The 19663-nt window shown below is 39.6% G+C and overlaps 1 protein-coding gene across 10 annotated transcripts in view; it reads left to right on the forward strand.

The window, feature by feature from the left end:
- The window catches only part of pard3.L (par-3 family cell polarity regulator L homeolog), a 417717-nt gene that overhangs the window by 146154 nt on the left and 251900 nt on the right, over positions 1-19663 (forward strand). For 6 of the 10 annotated variants that reach the window (XM_018267171.2, XM_018267175.2, XM_018267173.2 and 3 more), the window contains one exon: positions 1611-1742. The exons of the other annotated variants lie outside the window; for them this stretch is intronic. In XM_018267171.2, the coding sequence (XP_018122660.1) occupies positions 1611-1742 (132 nt within the window). The remainder of the gene's footprint in view (positions 1-1610; positions 1743-19663) is intronic. 10 annotated transcript variants of the gene reach the window in all.

Genomic DNA, 19663 nt, shown 5'->3' on the forward strand with positions numbered 1-19663 from the left:
GGCAAAGCCTTTTAGATTATTTTTATTTTATTTTGTTTTAGATTATTTGTATTAGTGATTTGGGACAGACCACACCCACTGGTGTCTAGGCCGCAGCCAAGTTGATCATATAATAGTGTTATCGTGTGTCACATAGATTGATTGGGTACTTAGGAAACAAAAGATTAAAAAAATCAATCGAAGACCTTTGTAGATGGGCTGGAAAGCCTTTTAACAGGAATATCATAATTATCATATTATTTTCACCATACTTCACCATACACTAGACCAGTCCCAATAAAAAGTGCTTATTGCCTCATATTTGGTCCATAAATCTTGTATAGAGATGTCTTTGTATTTTTCCGTAAAATAGACTACATAACACAATGGCATATTCACATTTATAGTTATGAAATTCTGTTATCTCGGTGGTAGACCAAATTACTGGCACTTGAGTTGCCGCTGAGAATCTATTCAGGGCCCTTCAGCTCTCAGCACCCTGCTGAAATGCCAGAAAGACTGAGTATTCCATATGCAGAGCAGAACCTTCTGGATATTAGGTTCAAGGGGCCATTAGCCAGAGCAAACACTTCTGTGTCAATCAGAAACTTTAATGGGGCTTGTTCACCTTTAAATTTACATTTAGTATGATGTAGAGCAGTGATCCCCAACCAGTAGCTCGTGAGCAACATGTTGCTCTCCAACCCCTTGGATGTTGCTCTCAGTGGCCTCAAAGCCGGAGCTTATTTTTGAATTCAAGGCTTGGAGGCAAGTTTTGGTTGTATAAAAACCAGGTGTACTGCCAAATAGAACCTCAATGTAGGTTTACAAGCCACATAGGGCCTACCAAACGGCCAATCACAGCACTTATTTGGCACCCCAAGAACATTTTTCATGCATGTGTTGCTCCCCAACTACTTTTACTTCTGAATGTTGCTCATGGGTTAAAAAGGTTGGGTATCCCTGATGTAGAGAGTGATATTCTGAGACAATTTGCAATTGGTTTTCATTTTTTATTATTTAGGGTTTTGGAGTTTTTTATTCAGCAGCTCTCCAGTTTCAGCAATCTAGTTGCTAGGGTTCAAAGAACCCTAGCAACCATAAATTAATTTGAATGATAGACTTTAATATGAATAGGAGAAGCCTGAGTAGAAAGGTGAGCAATAAAAAATAACAAACTTACACAGGGTCGGATTGGCCCGACGGGACACCGGGAAGAAACCCAGTAGGCTCCAACCCTCGTGGGCCGTGCCAGACGCCCTCTCACGATATTCGGATTGTATAGCGCGTCACAGTCAGGTGCCTAGAGGGGGGCCCTGCACAGCAGTCCCGTCCCTGAACTTACAGAGCATTTGTTTTTAGATGGAGTCAGGGACCCCCACTTGAAAGCTGGAAAGAGTCAGAAGAAGGCAAATAACTGAAAAACTATAAAAAAAGAAAGAAAATGAAGGCCAATTCAAAAGTTGCTTAGATTTAGCCATTCTATAACATACTCAAAGTTGACTTGAAGGTCAACCACCCCTTTAAGTATTTTAAATAAGTAATTTTTTGCATTAGTCCGTGTGTTTTCAAAAGCAGAACATAGAGTATAGCTTCCCCTCAATAATGTATTTTTCTTTTTCTTAAAACAGAAAGATGAGAACTACAGAAGTCTCCCCAGGGATACCAGTAACTGGTCTAAACAGTTTCAGAGAGATAATGCCCGCTCTTCACTGAGTGCCAGCCACCCTCTGGTGGACACGTGGCTAGAGAGGCAGGAGCAGGTAACAGACCACTTTTGTTTGCTAATTCTAATTGTAGGGCTAAAATATCACATAGATGGATTCTTATTTTTCCCCTTATGTAGTATATTAAAGAAGATTTGGATTAGCCAAAAGACTATGTTGCCTAGTATAAGCAAATAAACACGGCATAATATATTTCCCCACCTTAAAAGCTAATAATTATACAGATATTTCCCTAGACCAGGGGCCTTAAGTGATATATACTTAGAATTTGCGGGTCACGTATTTAAAGCAGTTGGTACAGTCCAATGACTACTTTGCATTCTATTAACTATTAATCCAGAGATGCTGCGTTATTTGTTTCCTAACGGCCAGATTAAGGGACCATGATACTATAAGGGAGCTAGCACTCAGGCAGATTCGGAGAGATTTAGGCGCCTGGCGACTAATCGCCTCTTCTGCGGGGCGACAATCTCCCCGAACTGCCTTACCCTTGCCTTCCACCTGCTATAATGAGAAAACGCCAGCGCCAATGCACTCACTGCGATTCGATTTCCGAAGTTGCCTCAAGGGGAAATCGAGATCGAAGCGCCGCGAGTGCATTGGCGCTGTCATTTTCTCATTATAGTAGGCGAAGGCAATGGAAAGGCAGTTCAGGTGGATTGTAGCCCCGCAGATCTGAATCTGCCCGTGTGCTAAAGCCCTTAAAGGGAAACTTGGATTCAATATCCCTTTATTACAAACCTTGCCATACAGAAGGTGTGGCCTCCAGAGCTAAGTTCAAACTACTCTCCTATGCATTAATGCTAGGCTTATTCTTGGTAAATTAATTACAAATAACAGTAACGTCTTGTTAGAGCCACATTCAAATATACAGAGTTGGGGAACAATAGAAGCATAAAATATGTTCCTGGCTGCTGTGATTCGCTATTTGGTAGTCCCTATATGGACTAGCAAGCAAAAAGAGAGCCAATACCTTATATTACAGCAAATGGAGGTGATCCCAAATTTTGTGTAAAGTGTCTTCCGCACCATGGAATAAATTTGGGATCACCCCGTTTGCTGCAGTATAAGGTATTGGCTCTCTTTTTGCTTGCTGGACTATTGACTGGCCTGTGGCTAGACCAGTGCTAATCCCGGTCCCTATGTGAACTGGCAGCTTACAGGAGTGTCTGTTTAGCAGTACATCTGGCTTTTATACAACCAAAACTTGCTTGTAAGTATTGGAGCATTTTACTGGTATCTTACCTTTGTATTTACTCCAAGATTCTGCATACAAAATACAGGGACAGGAAGGAATTCCCTCACCACCCCTGAGGCAAATTGGAGAGGCTTCAATTTGAGAGGCTGTGGGCCCACCTTAGACCATGGACTCACTTTCCAAACTATTATTCCTCCTCTCCTCAATCATCTTCTTTATTATCCCAGTCTTTTATATCTACTTAATATATTCTTCCATTATTAAGCATTTGTTTCCCATAAAGAAATAGGGAATGAAAATAAAATATGCTTAATGGTTAGAAGCAAGAGGGGCCACTCACACCTGAGCCCACCCGGAGTTTTCCTGGTATCCCCGGTGTTCCAGTCCGACACTGCCGAAGGCATATGTATATGGCTAGAGAATAACCTTAGGCTTGTCAGGCAGGATAGGTTATTTTGTTTTCTCAAAATGGCAGTACCTGTAGTAGTGATGCGCTGGTTTGCACCCATGGGTCCTCAGTGTCAGCAGACCAGCTCTTTAATGCCTACCCACCAACATTTTTAAACCTGCCTGATTGGCTGATGTCCATGGTACCTAACTTACCTATCCCTTTTCTATGTCGGCGTATACCTATACCTCTTCTGCCAGTCTGCCGTCACTCTTTTTTTAAAATATACTTTTTATATATTTATACCTGCCTGCCACCTCCAATAATGTCAGAGATGGGGCTGGTTCAGCGTGGTTATATAATGAACAACTGCTTGCCTGGTGGAGCTGGGTATGGGTTGTAGTAGGGCAGTTTAGGAGTCAGGTGTGGCTTGATTTGGAGTCAGCCTGCATATCGCTACCACTCAACATGAAAGTGACGAAAATCGTGTTAAAGGGGACCCGTCACCCAAAAAAATATTCAAAATCCTATTTTTATCACATTAGTCAAGCAAGCAAATTAACTTTAATTACATGATATAAATTATTGGAATCTTGTTTCCTTTGGTCCTGGAATTCATAATTATAACAAGCAGGCAGCAGCCATTTTGTGGACACTGTTATTAAGGCAAGTCTTGTATCATCTCAGAATCTTGTTTGTGCACCAGAATGGGGGACCTGATGTCCATCCCTATGCCCTGGTTACACAATTAAATGGTGAAGAGAACGGGGGAATGTGGGGAGAGCAGTGACATCCAGGAAGTGCTGAATGGAAAGTGAAAGTAATTGTCTGCCTCGCCTCTATGCCTAAGGCATTGAGGAGGGGCAGAAAATACTTGACTGACAGCTGAGATTTTTAAATGAGCTTACAACAGCTACGAATGCTTTAATAAAAAATAGAAATTGGATGTCAAGATGTTTGCATTTAAACAGATGACCAGTAAATATTACATGCTGATTGGTTGCTATGAGTTACTGCACCTTTGCAAATTTAGTGCATTTTATTACATAACCCTATGTGTGCTTTCATCAGTATGTCTATGAGCAGATTTATCATTCCTGTAACCTTCCACAAGGATTCTTAAAGGAATTGTTCACTTAAGTTAACTTTTATTGTCATAGAATGGCTGATTCTAAATAACATTTCAACTGGCCTTCATCATTTCTTTTTTTTAAAGTTTTTGAATCATTTGCCTTCTTCCTCTGACTCTTTCCAGCTTTCAACGGGAGTCACTGACCCCATCTAAAATACAAATGATCCATAGTGCTACATTGTTTTAACTTTTTATTAATCCTCTTTCCATTCAGACCCTCTGATATTTATATTCCAGTTTTTTTTATAGATTTGAGTGCATGGTTGCTTGGGTAATTTGCACCCTAGCAACAAAATTGTTGAAGCTGCTGAAAACTGGAGAGCTGCTGAATAGAAAGCTAAATAATTTATTAGCACACATTACACATTACTACTCTCTACATCATACCATAGTAAATTTAAAGGTGTGCAACCCCTTTAACATAAAATTGGCCGTTCAAACTTTTCCTATGTGCCCCTTTTCCCTGTTTATTACAGAATGGAGGCTGACTTTCCAGTTATTTGTGACCCCTTCTAACAGACATTACACCTGAACTATACTGTCATGCCCTGCCCACGCGTGAAAGGACGCCGTGTATTGTTTTACTTCTGTCTGGCTGGAAAAACCAGCCTTCCACATACGATCATTTTATATACCAGCTTCTTTATTTTATTTCTACCCAGTCTCCTGCAAAAATTGGATTTTCTGAAATTAAATTGCTGAAAATCATAACAGCACCAATCCAAATTTAAAACAATACAGACCTATGTAAATTAATCTCTCCAAATTATTAAACAGACAAAACGAAATCCAGACTGCATTTGCCCGGCCATGGGTTTCACCCCACGCTCTGTATACAGGCAGATCTCCTTAACCAACGTTGATCAGAAAATGAAAAGCATTATGACAATTAATTCAATTTGCCGATTCCAATGTAACTTGATTTCCAGTACTAAGGCCGAAGCAAGCCTGGAATCTTGTTTCATTCGCTCGTTTAAACATCTATCAAACGACACTGTCGAAAAATTCCACCCGCCGACCATTTGTTTTCTATCAATGCCAAGTTGCCTACAGTTGGTTTCCATTGGACAAAAACTCCTCCTTGCAGAAAACAATGGGCTGATTTTACAGCTTCAGCTTTCTGCATTTAGCTTTAATGGCAAACTGAATAAGTCAATGTTAAATGCTTTTTAGCGGAATGTGCTTTTACTCTGCTTATGTATGCATTCTTCTTTATGTCCCATTATTGAGTAGTATTGTTCAGATGCATTGCCACTTATATCCGATATTAGGGACGTCTTTGTGCCAACAACCGGATGCATTAGAAAAGCCGCTCCATAAAATGATATGTAATGTCAATGTAAGCAGTTGCTATATGGGTATTACCTTCTATTAAATTATACATAACGTATAATATAATTGTATGTATATTTTATCATCCATTTATTTCCACTTGATGTTAGAGCTTATTATTAAGAATGCTACGATTCTACAGTTTATTAAGTTTACATATTAAGGACTATATTTTTTGTTCTACTTTTAAAGATAACACGACTGAACCCCCCCCCCCCCCATATACACACACACACACACAGATCTTTTGGGCAATAATAAATATATGGTACTGATTTTGCTTTGGGCCAAGAATTATTATCTTTAAAAATGGCACCTTTGTTGAGGATTCCCATAGATCTACTATGGCCCCTATCTGTGTTTGAAATGACCGGTAGGTGTGTCCTAACTGTCCCTGCCAGAAGCACTGTAGGAGTGGGATAGCCAATCAGATACTTGCATTCACACCAGGAAAGACAGGCTTCAGTTCCCTGTCAGGTCAGCCTAGCTGCTGATTGGTTCATATCCTACAGTGCAGTGTGCTGCTCCCCTGCACAGCCTGGGAAAGGAGGCGGCAGAAAATGGAACATATGGGTGAGACTAGCAGGGTTTTTGCAGAAATAAGCCTGAAACCCTTCTTTTAAATCACATTCATTCTATAATGAAAATAGTACAATGCACTGACACATTCTTGTTTTTTTTTTTTTTTGTTTTTTTACATACGATCCCTTTGAAGTCCATTAGAGCAATGCCATATAGTCTTATATATTTACCAACAATCTTGTGCTGTTGCTAGTAAGTAGTACAATAAATATGTTCTTATCGTAATGGTGGTCCTGTTGTCCAAGTCATGGTTCTCTAGGAATTAAGTTTCCCGCAGCCTGTTCAGGTTTTTTTTGTGTATGACAAAGATACTTTCAGAATAAATATAGCGAGAGCAGATATTCAAACCACTTGATATGAATTCAAAAGCTGAATTTGTTCTGTTTGTTTTTGTTAGGTGTTTAAGCACACAGTTGCTAGAAGAACAGGATGTACTAGTCAAAACTTTTTTTTTACCGTGTACGCAATACAATCTATGCAGCTGAACGAGTGTCCTAAACACCCAAGTTAATGTACTAGTCAAAACTTTTTTTTTACCGTGTACGCAATACAATCTATGCAGCTGAACGAGTGTCCTAAACACCCAAGTTTCTTCTGTTGCCACTTGTCTACTCTTGGCACAGGTCTGTTTTATACTTTGCACTGTCCAGAGACCTTCATATTCTACTGCCTTACTCCATGTTTACACCAGGAACTCTCCAGATGGTATCTCTGGGGGACAGTACAATAACTTCAATAACTAAGTCTATTAACTTCTGTGCCATTATGTTCTACTACAGTTTTATGCCTAAAGGCCCCAATACACCTTACTAAATGTAATGCAGTGAAAGCTTGGACACCATTTTTATTCTTTAAAATGTTTTTCCATACCTGAGTAATCCGCTCTAGACACTGTCTCTGTTTAGGATAGCAGCTGCCATATTCGCTTGGTGTGACATCACTTCTTGTCTGAGTCTCTCCCTGCAGAGAGGGGAGGAAGTTGGGGAGAGGAGCAAACTGAGCATGCTCAAGCCCATGCCCTGGAGGTTTAAACTGAAGACAGGAAGTCTGATACAGAAGCCCATGTGTACACAATAGAAGGAAAGAAATGCTGTTTCTTCTGACAGAGGACTCAGATGAGCATTACTTTGAGGGTTTACTGGTATATTTATATAGACCTTTCTGATAAAGCTTACTTACGGTAGCTTTAACCTTCTCCTTTAATAGATGAATGTCCAGATATTCTTTTTTTTTCAATAATGTTTTTATTTATTTATATGCGTTACATGGTAAATGGCATATTGCAGGTAAAATAATGTAAATAACAACAAAAAAAAACAAAAAAAAACAAGTATATGTCCAGATATTCTTATCTACCTATTCCCTTTGAGACTCCGTAGCATACCTATTGATCTAGGCTTCTTTTTTTTTTTCATTGTGACCAATTCCAGTGTTCTGGTACTGCCCAATGCTTCATTATGAGTATCAGACAAAGGCATTATATTGTGAGGCACATCACATTGCAATATTATGAAACTTAGTGCCCATGACCTTCATCTTGAATAAAAATATTGTTCTTTTTTTCATTGAGATGAACTCGGCTAATACATTTATTTAAGACATTAAAATTAAATTGTGCAGCACACTAGAAAGTCATTGATGCTGATGTGATGTTCAATCCTTTAAAAAGTCCTTGATGCCAGAGGCCAATTAAAACCTTCCCTACTGCAAAGATCCAAAATAACATTCATTGTCACGTCATAAAAGAACTGCTGCTTTCTCAGATTCTGGATATTCGGTGATTGTAAAATCAACCTACCTTTAGGTAACATAACAATCACAACCTTTGTATTTGCACACTTCTATAAATTTATAGAGCTATATCTTTTTGTGTTGGTGTCTGTTTCATGTACATAGTATATTTTTGTGTAGTGGGCTAATCCACAATTCTTTATGGCTCTTCAGAAACATCAACAGTTAAAGTGCTAATATACACCAAAAAGCTGCTATCACGGGCACCGGTATTAATTGTCAGGAGGCAATTCACCTACCAACTTTTTAGACCAAGGAAGCCCACACCAGCTGTGGGGAGAACATACAAATGCCACATAGACATGAAATTAAGATTTTTGAAAACCACATTAGCCAGAATCTGTAGAATGCCATATTTTGATGAAGTGGAAGCTCTACAGCAGTGGTGCCTAACCAGGGGCTTGTGAGCAACATGTTACTCCCCAATCCCTTGGATGTTGCTCCCAATGGCCTCAAAGCGCTTATTTTTGAATTTCAGGCTTGGAGGCAAGTTTTGGTTGCATAAAAACCAGGTGTAAAGCCAAAACAGAGTCTCCCGTAGGCTGCCAGTCCACATAGGGGCTACCACATAGCCAATCCCAGCCCTTATTTTGCACCCCCAGGTACATTTTTATGCTTGTGTTGCTCCTCAATCTTTTTTTTACATTTGAATGTTAAAAAAAGGTTGGGGACCCCTTCTCTACATCTTATGGAAAAAAGATTAACTTGGATACATCACCGTGAATGTTGACATTTTCCACTGCTCCCCATTGAGAAATATGCACGAGTTCCACACACAACAGAGCCTTGCAGGTCAGGTCTATTAAGATGATAAATCTTACATCTACCGATTGCTGAACCCTGTATTTAACAACATACCTCCTTTTTTTCCTCCCTTCCTAACGATTGGCACCCAGGGCACTCCTTTCTGTCATTCCATATTTTTGTCTTTTCACTGGCTTCGTCCTGGACTTCTGTTCCTCGTGATCATTAATAACCGATAGACTGGCCCAAAATCACAATCTGGGCCGACAGTCTTTGTGTATACTATAGCAACAATGTTTTAAACTTATCGCATCTGCTTTGATCTGAACGAACATGTCATTTCAGGGTGTTTTATTATTTCCTTTTGCCAGTTTTAACCATCTGCCTATCTTGTTTTTTTATTTGTGTGATGTGCTGTTAATTTTGCTGCATTGCTGATCTTCCTTTGTGGGCTCACTTTAAAAGAACAGTAACACCACTCCTGCGGTGTGTGTGTGATTAGAAAGCCATGAATAGCTCTTGACCTCTTTATCTCCATTTAAGTACTAAATCTATTGTATTCTCTGCAGATTGGTGCCCTACAACCCAATTGGAAACTATGGCTACACATTATCTTTATTATATACACAATATTAGAATTTCTGGTTGCTCAGAGCAGAATGACATTGCCCTATATTTCAATATAATAATATTATATATAATTCATGCAAAACCATCTTTTTTTTTTCTTCCAGTTACTGGTTCTTAATTCTGTCTTCACTGCTGGATTAACAAAGGCCTCTTTTATGTTATATTATAAAATATTTACTTTTCTCTCCCCGACCACTTCTGATGACGTAAATTCCGGTTTACAGCAACTGCACTTCGTGTTTAATTGTGGTCAGCAGGTTGCGTATATGGCATGGGTACAAGCCGATAAAATTGCAGGTTGAAGAATTGAAGTCCAGGTTTCAAAAATTGCTTCTGTGCAGCACCAAACATTCAGCAAGGAGAGTGGAAATCTGTATATGAACAGAAACGGAGTAGGCACTTGAAGAACCACATAAAACAAAAAACGTTAATACAGCACCCCTACTGCCTTACGCGTTACACTTGAAGAACCACATAAGTCACAAAAAAACACAAAAAACTTTAATACAGCACCCCTACTGCCTTACGCGTTTCTTTAGCTGCAGCCTATGCTCTTGTAGCACAAAACGCGTAAGGCTTTAAGGCTGTGGTATTAATAAAGGTTTTTGTTTCAATACATTTTTTTATTTATATGGACTATCTAAGCAAAATACTCCTTCTTTGGCCATGGAGTATAACTGGCATTACTGTCATGAACCCTCCAGCGGTCTGATATGGAGATGTTGAAAGACTGTATCAGCAGCACACGGGGTCCTTAAGTTTAGTCTCCTGATACTGCATTTTGTGCTACTGCCAATACTATATGTAATATAGATCGTATCAAGCTAAGTGCTTAGGACTGGGGTAGCTTAATTTATTTAATAAGACAACGCATTTGCTATTTTCAATTATTCTGCATTACGCTGAGTTTATGTGGTTTAAAATTACAGGTTGATAAGATTAAAAATGGTTTTCCCTACCCACCAAGCTTTTAATACTCCGGAGGGAATGCACTCCTTGAGAAACTTCTCTTGTAATCCATTGCAGACATCATTCAATAATTCTCCCACAAAATATTGGCTAATGTTCTGGCACAAACTTCCAATTTTGACATAAAAAGGGAATACATTTTTGTCTCTTTTCCAACTGAAACATTTCTTCCTTTCAGCCGCGTATCAGCTCTGTTTAATGTCTTCCAAATAAATCCCAGTGTGTTAGGGCCGTAGGTGCACTACGTGGATAATTGTTATGGCGTTTGGTTTTACTAATTTCCTATGTAGTATTGGGCCAAATGGGCAATGGTGCAATTACTGTGATGCCAGTGCATGTGATCAAATCATACCATGGGCCATTTTCTTATGGAGATGCTATAGAAGTCTACAGGGAAATTTGGTGGTTGGATAAAGAGATGTGTTTTTCTCATATAATAGAATCTGGCCCAATCTGGCTGCATGCGTATCATATCCCCAAGTAGGGACAGGGCCCAGTGCAAACCCAGAGGCCCCCATGACTGTCTGGTTGCTCCCAAGCCCCACCACCACCAGGGGCTCTTCATGTGTCCAGTATGATATGATATGATTTTATATGAGAAGGATCTTTTACAAATCAATTCCAATTGACGTCCTAAAGCATTTTCTTGTAGGGCATGCCAACTGTAGTTGGCCAGCCCATGTGATATTGTGCATGCTGCTTTAATTGAATGTGAACCAAGTAGTTATATAGTATAATTTGGGTGGGGAAGGTGACTGCCCATGAAACTAATTTTTTCTGTCTAATCCCTCAGCATCACTGACCAACATTAGTAAAACAAAGAAAAAATAAGATAGGGTGGTGGGTAAAGGGGAAGGTGACAAGGGAGATAGGTAGTATAGTGAAGTGATAGGTGATTGGCACACTATCAAGGGAACTTTTGTGCTACATAGAGAGATTGGTAGCTATGGTGGGAAGAGGTATTGTGTGTATGTTGTTGGGGTGGTGTTGGAATAGGTAGTGATTGAGGCAATTATTAGTACAGGGAAAGATCAGCAGGGTGGCTAAAGGTATTATGTGTATATTGTTGCGTTGGTGTTGGAAAAGGTAGGGATTAAGGCAATTATTAGTATAGGGACAGGTATGCATCAGGGTGGGTAGAGGTGTTAGGTGTATGCTGTTGGGTTGGTGTTGGAATAGGCAGTGATTGAGGCCAGGGACAGATAGGCAGGAGGGTAGGTATAGATATTATGTGTACAGTATACTGTTGGGTTGGTGTTGGAATAGGTAGTGATTAATGTTCCCTCTAAGGTGTGAGCTCGTGCACGCACACTCAAACTTTGAGGCCAGCGAACACATTGTGGTGCACACATACAATTTTGTGAGAAAACGCTAAATTTTGCATTTGTTGTATTGTGTTGTATATTGTTGGGTTGGTGTTGGAATAGGTTGTGATTGAGGCAATTATTAGTATAGGGAAATTTTACATTTATTCTGGCCTGTGCACACAGTTTTTAAAAAAGCACATAATTTTTTTGTGCACAAAGCTGAGAAGGAATTAGAGGGAACATTGTTAGCGATTGAGCCAATTATTAGTATAGGGACAGATAGGCAGGAGGGTGGGTAGAGGCATTGTGTGTATATTGTTGGGGTAGTGTTGGAATAGGTAGTGATTGAGGCAAGAATTAGGAAAGGGACAGAAAGGCAGGAAGAAGAGTGTCTAGAGATATAGGTAAGTAGCTAAGATGGTAGGAAGAGGCATGGGTGGCTAAGAGGGGACAGAGAGGACATATGTTGCCTTCCAAGAGATTTATTATGGTCCCCACACTGCTCAATAGCTCAGACTACCTGGAAGATATTATCTAGTATCATGCAGCTATATAGAAGTAGTTGTAGAGCAGTGAAGTAGATGAAGTACAAATTGGCTATGGTGGTAGGGAAAGGGATGGCTGTAGTGTTGACCGTGTGATTTGGTTCTAGAAGCATAAGCAGCATATCCTATGTCTGAGCGTTAGTGTCACTGGATATATCTCAGAACTTTCTTGATATGAATAACACAACCCTTAGCTTGTCCCTTGATGACTGCTGAGTAATGTGTGAGCCATAGAGTGTTGCATGCGCCAGTCACTAGAGGCCTCCTATAAACACAAAGTCTCGTCTGCTCTCCATAGGTAACAAACAAACACGGTCACGCAGCCCATCCGTCACATCCAGAGACTCCTTATTAGCAATATATATGTCTTCCTCCGTCCCCGCAGCTCTCTTGCTTTCGTTAAACCCGGACAGCAGGGGACCGGCAATATCCTCGCATCCCGTTGCGACTTAAATTAATTCTTCTAAACTTTCCTGCTCGTAAAGGAATGTTTGTGGGCTGAATATTAAGGAGTTTCCAATGAAGTGCCGACAAATGCTATTGTTTCTTCTTCCAGTTCAGTGCACAGCGGCTTCCATTGCTGCGCCACATATTTGCTTACTGTCCAATGATAGCTTGGGCACATAGGGCAATGAATTACCCATCCTCCATTGCTGCACCTCTATCTGCTCATACAAGATAGTGGCCTTATTTCTGGCAATGGCCACATGCTCCTCTGAAGGTATCTATGACTAAGGGTGTCGCCCGAAACGCGTCAGGTTGATGGCTTGTAGCAGGCTTTGCTAACTGCAATAATTCAGTGTCCTAGACTGGTGCTCCTTTTGTCTTTCTCTGAATAGTGCCTTGCATTTCACATGGACTTTTAAAAGGCATATAAACCCAAAAACGAAATATTGCCTAATACAATTTATGTATTAAATAAACATTTTCAATGTTTTAAAATGTACTTGCACGTGAAAGCTGTGTCTTTCTTTTCTGCACTGCTGGTTCTGAGTGCAGTCAGTGGTTTTGGCTGTATGTAGTGAGAATCTCCTGGCATTGCCAGCCAACGATTGGATCATAAAGCTGGGGAATACAGAGAACCTTCAGGACAGGTTTGCATCAATGCACTGATGTGGCCCTTGCCCAACTGAATTTTTAAACCGCCTCATCAGTACTGGGCAAGATATCTGTCAAGCAAGACCTTCTCCCCATACATGGACTGATGAGCTGCTCATTTAGTCTGGAGAGGGCCAAATTGGCTGTTTTTTATTGGCCTGTGTATAAGGTCGTCCCCTTTGTTAACTTTTAGTATGTTGTAGAATGGCCCATTCTAAGCAACCTTTCAGTTGGTCTTCAATTTTTTTTTCTTTTATATTTTTTGAGTTTTTAGCCTCTTTCCAGCTTTTAAATGGGGGTCACTGACCCCATCTAGAAAACAAATGCTCTGTAAGGCTACATATTTATTGTTGTTGCTACTTTCTATTTCTCCTCTTTCTATTCAGGCCTCTCCTATCTTTGTTCCAGTCTCTTATTATGATCAATGCATGGTTGCTAGGGTAATTTGCACCCTAACAACCTAACTGCTGAAATTGCAAACTGGAGAGCTGCCGAATAAAAAGCTAAATAACTCAAAAACCACAAATGAAAACCAATTTCAAATTGTCTCAGAATGTCACTCTCTACATCATACTGAAAGTTAACTCAAAGGTGAACAAACTTTTAGCCAAAGATGCACAGTAGGGCTCATTTATAAACACTGGGCAAGTTTGCACCTGGGCAGTAACCTATGTCAACCAGTTGCCAACCAGTTTGCTGGACAGAAATAAAAGCCAATCCCTGATTGGTGGCTGTAGGTTAGTGCTAGAGTGAAAGGGCTTACAGGCTTTTTTTGGCTTTTACAGGCAATATCTTGTAAAATACATCTCTCGGCCTTACTTGCCTGGTACATATATCTGCCCTAATAAGCCTTTCTCTCTGTGCAAATCTTCCTCTGCACACTTGGCCTTCTCTTATTATTTATGGGGGGTTTATGCCATCTCAAGGGCTATTGCTCAGGCTCAAGTTTGGCATCAGCAGTGCAGCATGGATAAGGAAAAGACTCTTTCATGCTTTCTATTAAAGGAAAATTATACCACCCAAACAATGTAGGTCTCTATAAAAAGTTATTGAGTAAAACAGCTCATGTGTTAAACCCTGCTTCATGTAATTAAACCATTTCCATAATAATATACTTTTCTAGTAGTATGTGTTATTGGGTTTTGAAGGGTTAATAAAGGATAAGATACTGGACTTTATAGCAAATCATAATGCCATGAGTGTGTGCCAGTATGGTTTTATGCGTAATAGATCTTGCCAGACTAACTTAATTTATTTTTATGAGAAGGTGAGCAGGGACCTCGATTCTGGGATGGCAGTGGATGTGATTTACTTAGACTTTGCTAAAGCATTTGATACAGTGCCACACAAAATTTTACTGGTTAAATTAACGAATGTTGGCCTGGAACATAACTGGCTAAAAGATAGACTACAAAGAGTGGTGGTAAATGGAAAATTTTCTAATTGGACCAGTGTTGTTAGTGGAGTACCACAGGGCTCTGTACTAGGTCCCTTGCTTTTCAACTTGTTTATTAATGACCTGGAGGTGGGCATTGAAAGTACTGTTTCTATTTTTGCAGATGATACAAAATTGTGCAGAACTATAGGTTCCATGCAGGATGCTGCCACAGAGTGATTTGTCTAAACTGGAAAACTGGGCAGCAAACTGGAAAATGAGGTTCAATGTTGATAAATGCAGGTTATGCACTTTGGCAAAAATAATATAAATGCAAGTTATACACTAAATGGCAGTGTGTTGGGAGTTTCCTTAAATGAGAAGGATCTTGGGGTTTTTGTAGATAACAAGTTGTCTAATTCTGGGCAGTGTCATTCTGTGGCTACTAAAGCCACATAAAAAAAGGGCATTAACTCAAGGGATGAAAACATAATTCTGCCTCATTATAGGTCCCTGGTGAGGCCTCATCTGGAGTATGCAGTGCAGTTTTGGACTCCAGTCCTTAAGAGGGATATAAATGAGCTGGAGAGAGTGCAGAGACTAAGTGCAACTAAACTGGTTAGAGGGAGGGAAGACTTAAATTATGAGGGAGACTGTCATGGTTGGGGTTGTTTTCTCTGGAAAAAAGGCGCTTGCGAGGGGACATGATTACACTTTACAAGTACATTAGAGGACATTATAGACAAATGGCAGGGGACCTTTTTACCCATAAAGTGGATCACCGTACCAGAGGCCACCCCTTTAGACTAGAAGAAAAGAACTTTCATTTGAAGCAACGTAGGGGGTTCTTCACAGTCAGGACAGTGAGGTTGTGGAATGCACTGCCGGGTGATGTTGTGATGCTGATTCAGTTAATGACTATAAGAATGGCTTGGATGATTTCTTGGACAGACATAATATCAAAAGCTATAGTGATACTAAACTCTATAGTTAATATAGATATGGGTATATAGAATTTATGTGAAAGTAGGGAGGGGTGTGTGTATGGATACTGGGTTTTCAATTGGAGGGGTTGAACTTGATGGACTTTGTCTTTTTTCAACCCAATTTAACTATGTTACTATGTAACTTTAACTATAAATAGAAAATTGCCATTTTAAAAAATAAGGGCCGTCCCCTGGGATCCTAGGATTCATACTGCACACAAACAAATTATACTTGTAAGGTCACATGAGGCAACAGACAGAGTTCTGTCTTTTATTCCCACACTTCTTCCTGTTACAGCTGCAGTATTTCTGGTCAGGTGATCTCTGAGGCAGCAACCAGACATCACAAAATGGTGGCTCAAGGGAAATCTTGTAAAAGGGCAATGTTTACAGTTCAATACGATTCTTTAATATGCCACTTAATATGATTTAAACTATCTGTTGCTTAAGTATTCATTTTGAGGGTATAGTTTTCCTTTAACCTATTAAAGGAAATTAGTGTATGGGACCTGTTATTCAGAATGTTTGGGACCGGGGGTTTTTCCCCACATCTCCATAACTTAAGTCTTCTAGAAAATTATTTAAACCCAATAAGATTGTTTTGCATCCTATAAGGATTAATTATATCTTAGTTGGGATAAATTACAAGGTACTGTTTTATTAGTACAGAGAAAGGGGAAATAAAAAAAAATGGAATTATTTGATTATAATGGAGTCTATGGGAGACAAACTTTCCGTAATTCTGAGCTTTCCGGATAACTGGTTTCCGGATAACTGATCCCATACCTGTACCTTTGGCCGGCCAGTGTATATCCATTGCACTTCATCAAAACTTGTGTTTCCGGATTGAAATGAATGTTCTGCGGATAAACTTGGAGGAAATAGGTTATCGAGTAGAATCCACTGGGGAAAGCAGACGTATGTGTAAATTCAAGGGACTCTGCATCTGTGCTTTCCTTTCAGCCTATGAGCCGCCTGCAGATGGGGAGCCACAATAGAGCTGCTGTATTGCTAACACCATGAAGCGGCTCAGCCCCAGCTATTACATCCCAGCCGGAGACATTGACAGTTACTCTATGCACAGTACCCATGAATTAATACAGTCAAAAGACAACATTTTGTATATTTTATTCTTTAAATGAAAGTGCCCGTTTCTTGCCCACCACAATGGCTGCCCATATGGAAGGCTCTTTCCACTTGCAGCTGTGTGCCAGTCGATGACCTGTGAAGCACAATGCGGCTGATTGTTGTGTGTCTGTATTTTACTGCTGCCAACATACATGCTGCCAGTCTCCTTTGTCAGACACAAAACCAGCTCCCTATTAACACTTTCTACATTCCAACAATGGCCAAAGAATCTGCCATTCTAGTCAGTGTGCCAGCCAGCACCTTCTCACAGCCTGCTCCCATATGTGCCCACCCAGCCCCACTTCTCCACTTCTCCTAATTTTCTTCCAGTGCCAACATTTCTCATTTGTGCTTTGTTCTCCTTGTATCATCTGACATTACCCTGCACTAGCTTTGCTTTTTATGCTCACATTAATACTAATACAGACACTGCATGCACTTCTATGCGACACTTTACCTCTGGGCTTATTCAGCACAATGATACTATAAAGCATACCTCCCAACTGTCCCGTTTTTAGAGGGACAATCCCTCTTTTGACAGCTCAACCTGCAGTCCCTCATTTGTACTTGAAAGTCCTGTTGAACTCTATACAGGCAGAAAAAGAAACAAAGTTTCTAGCTTAATTGGCTTTTGGCAGAGAGCCCAGAACAGCCTCAAGGTTCAGATAAGATACTTTGTAACATTTTTGAGATAAGCAAATAAGTAACTGTAACAATATAAGATAACCGGTCCCTTGTGAAAAGTTAGACTCACGCTTAAAGGGCAATTTACCATAATTAGCAAAATTGTAATAACTAAAAAAAAACACAGAAATATGTTCAAACTTTCATAAACTGGCAAATTTTGTAAAATGAACATGGTAATTAGGGGGTGTGGTCACAAAATGGGCATGTTTAAAAAACATGTCCCTGTTTTTATTTCCTAAATGTTTGGGGTGTATGCTATAAATTACAGGAATGGGACCTGTTATCCAGAATGCTTAGGACCTGGGGTTTTCCAGATAACATATCTTTCCGTAATTTGGATCTTCATACCTTAAAGGACCAGTAACAATTTTTTTCTTTTTTAAAAATGAGTTTCTTTTTAACGAAAAAAACAACAACACCAAGACAGTTTAAACTTTTAATTCGCAAAATTTTTATTAAGAAATTACTTACCGATTCTCTGCATGTACTCCTCTTCAGAAACAGCGACAGGGCGACCATCCATCGTGCGGTACTTGATTTCTCCTCCCTGGATATCTCCTATAGAAGGCAGGGAGGAGAAATCTACAATGGCCGCACAATGGATCGTCACCCTGTCGCGGTTTCTGAAGCGGAGCGCATGCAGAGAATTGGAAAGTAATTTCTTAATAAAAGCTTTGTGAATTAAAAGTTTAAACTGTCTTGGTGTTGTTTTTTTTTTTAGTTAAAAAAAAAAAAAATTGTTACTGGTCTTTTAAGTCTACTACAAGATTGTGTAAACAATGGGCTAGTTTTGCTTCCAATAAGGATTAATTATATCTTAGTTTGGATCAAGTACAAGCTACTGTTTTATTACTTATATACAAAACCAACTCTATCGCCAAAAAGTGAAAGCTGACCGAAATTTTAAGCAACGAAAAGTAAAATTCTGAGCATTATATATGGAACAGCAAAATGAAGTTTAACTGTAGCTCACCTGATGGGGAGAGTGACCTGGGTGTATAAACCCCAGATCTATCACTTTACAGTTTAGGCAACGTGATTAATGTAGGTGAAATCAGCCTTTTTTGCACTCACCAGTAACAGCGGGTGGCTTGGGTGCTGTGCCCCGAACCCGTAGCTTGTGGTGTAGATCCAACTAGAAAAAAGGAGCAAGCACTCCTGGAGCCAGCTGGTGAAGTTAAAATGTAAATTTAATCCATAATACTAAAATTATATCGGTGCCTATGATTACGTATCGGTAGATACGAAACGCGTTAGGATGTGTCATTTTAGTATTATGGAATAAATTTTAACTTCACCGGCTGACTCCAGGAGTGGGTGCTTGTTTTATGCCTGACTTTTATTATTACAGAGAAAAAGGAAATCATTTTGAAAAATTTGGATAAAATGGAGTCTATGGGAGACGGCCTTTCAGTAATTCGTAGCTTTCTGGATAACAGGTTTTCCGATCTCGAATCCCTTACATATCCATCATTCCAGTATAATTCTAATTGTTGATTCTCTGGATCACTGCTGATATTCCACTACACTGCTTACCCTCCTTGTCGCCATACTGTATAGCCTTCCGTTTTTTTTTTAATCATAAAACTCTTTTCTGCTCAATTCCTTGCTCTGAGCATTTTGTCAGATTATTAATCGTACTGGGAAAAACTTGATCACAGCCATAAGTCTTTATCTCTTAGCAATAATAAAGTAGTTACCGCAAGCCCATTAATTATAATGTCCTGAAGCTGAAGTTTTATGTGCACTTTTTTTGTCAATACTTAATTAAGTCTCCCCTAAGGTTGGTTTAAAAGGAAACAAAAACACCGTTTATTTAGAGGAAGGGCCACGCAGACCTCTTCCCTGTTCTCGGATTTCTGCAAATACGTCTTAGAATTTTGTGCAAACCATAAAAATCTTAATTGAATTTGGGAAACAAAGCAGAAAAAAACATGTTTGTACATAAGGCCCGCCATTGCTTAGTATTGGTCCCATGTGTCTTGAATTCCGTTGTTTGAGTTTAATCTGGCCATGCAACCAACATCATGACTATATGACTTACTTTTTGATTTACCTATACTAG

This window comes from Xenopus laevis, chromosome 6L (assembly GCF_017654675.1).
Source record: "Xenopus laevis strain J_2021 chromosome 6L, Xenopus_laevis_v10.1, whole genome shotgun sequence".
In the NCBI taxonomy this organism is placed as follows: domain Eukaryota; kingdom Metazoa; phylum Chordata; class Amphibia; order Anura; family Pipidae; genus Xenopus; species Xenopus laevis.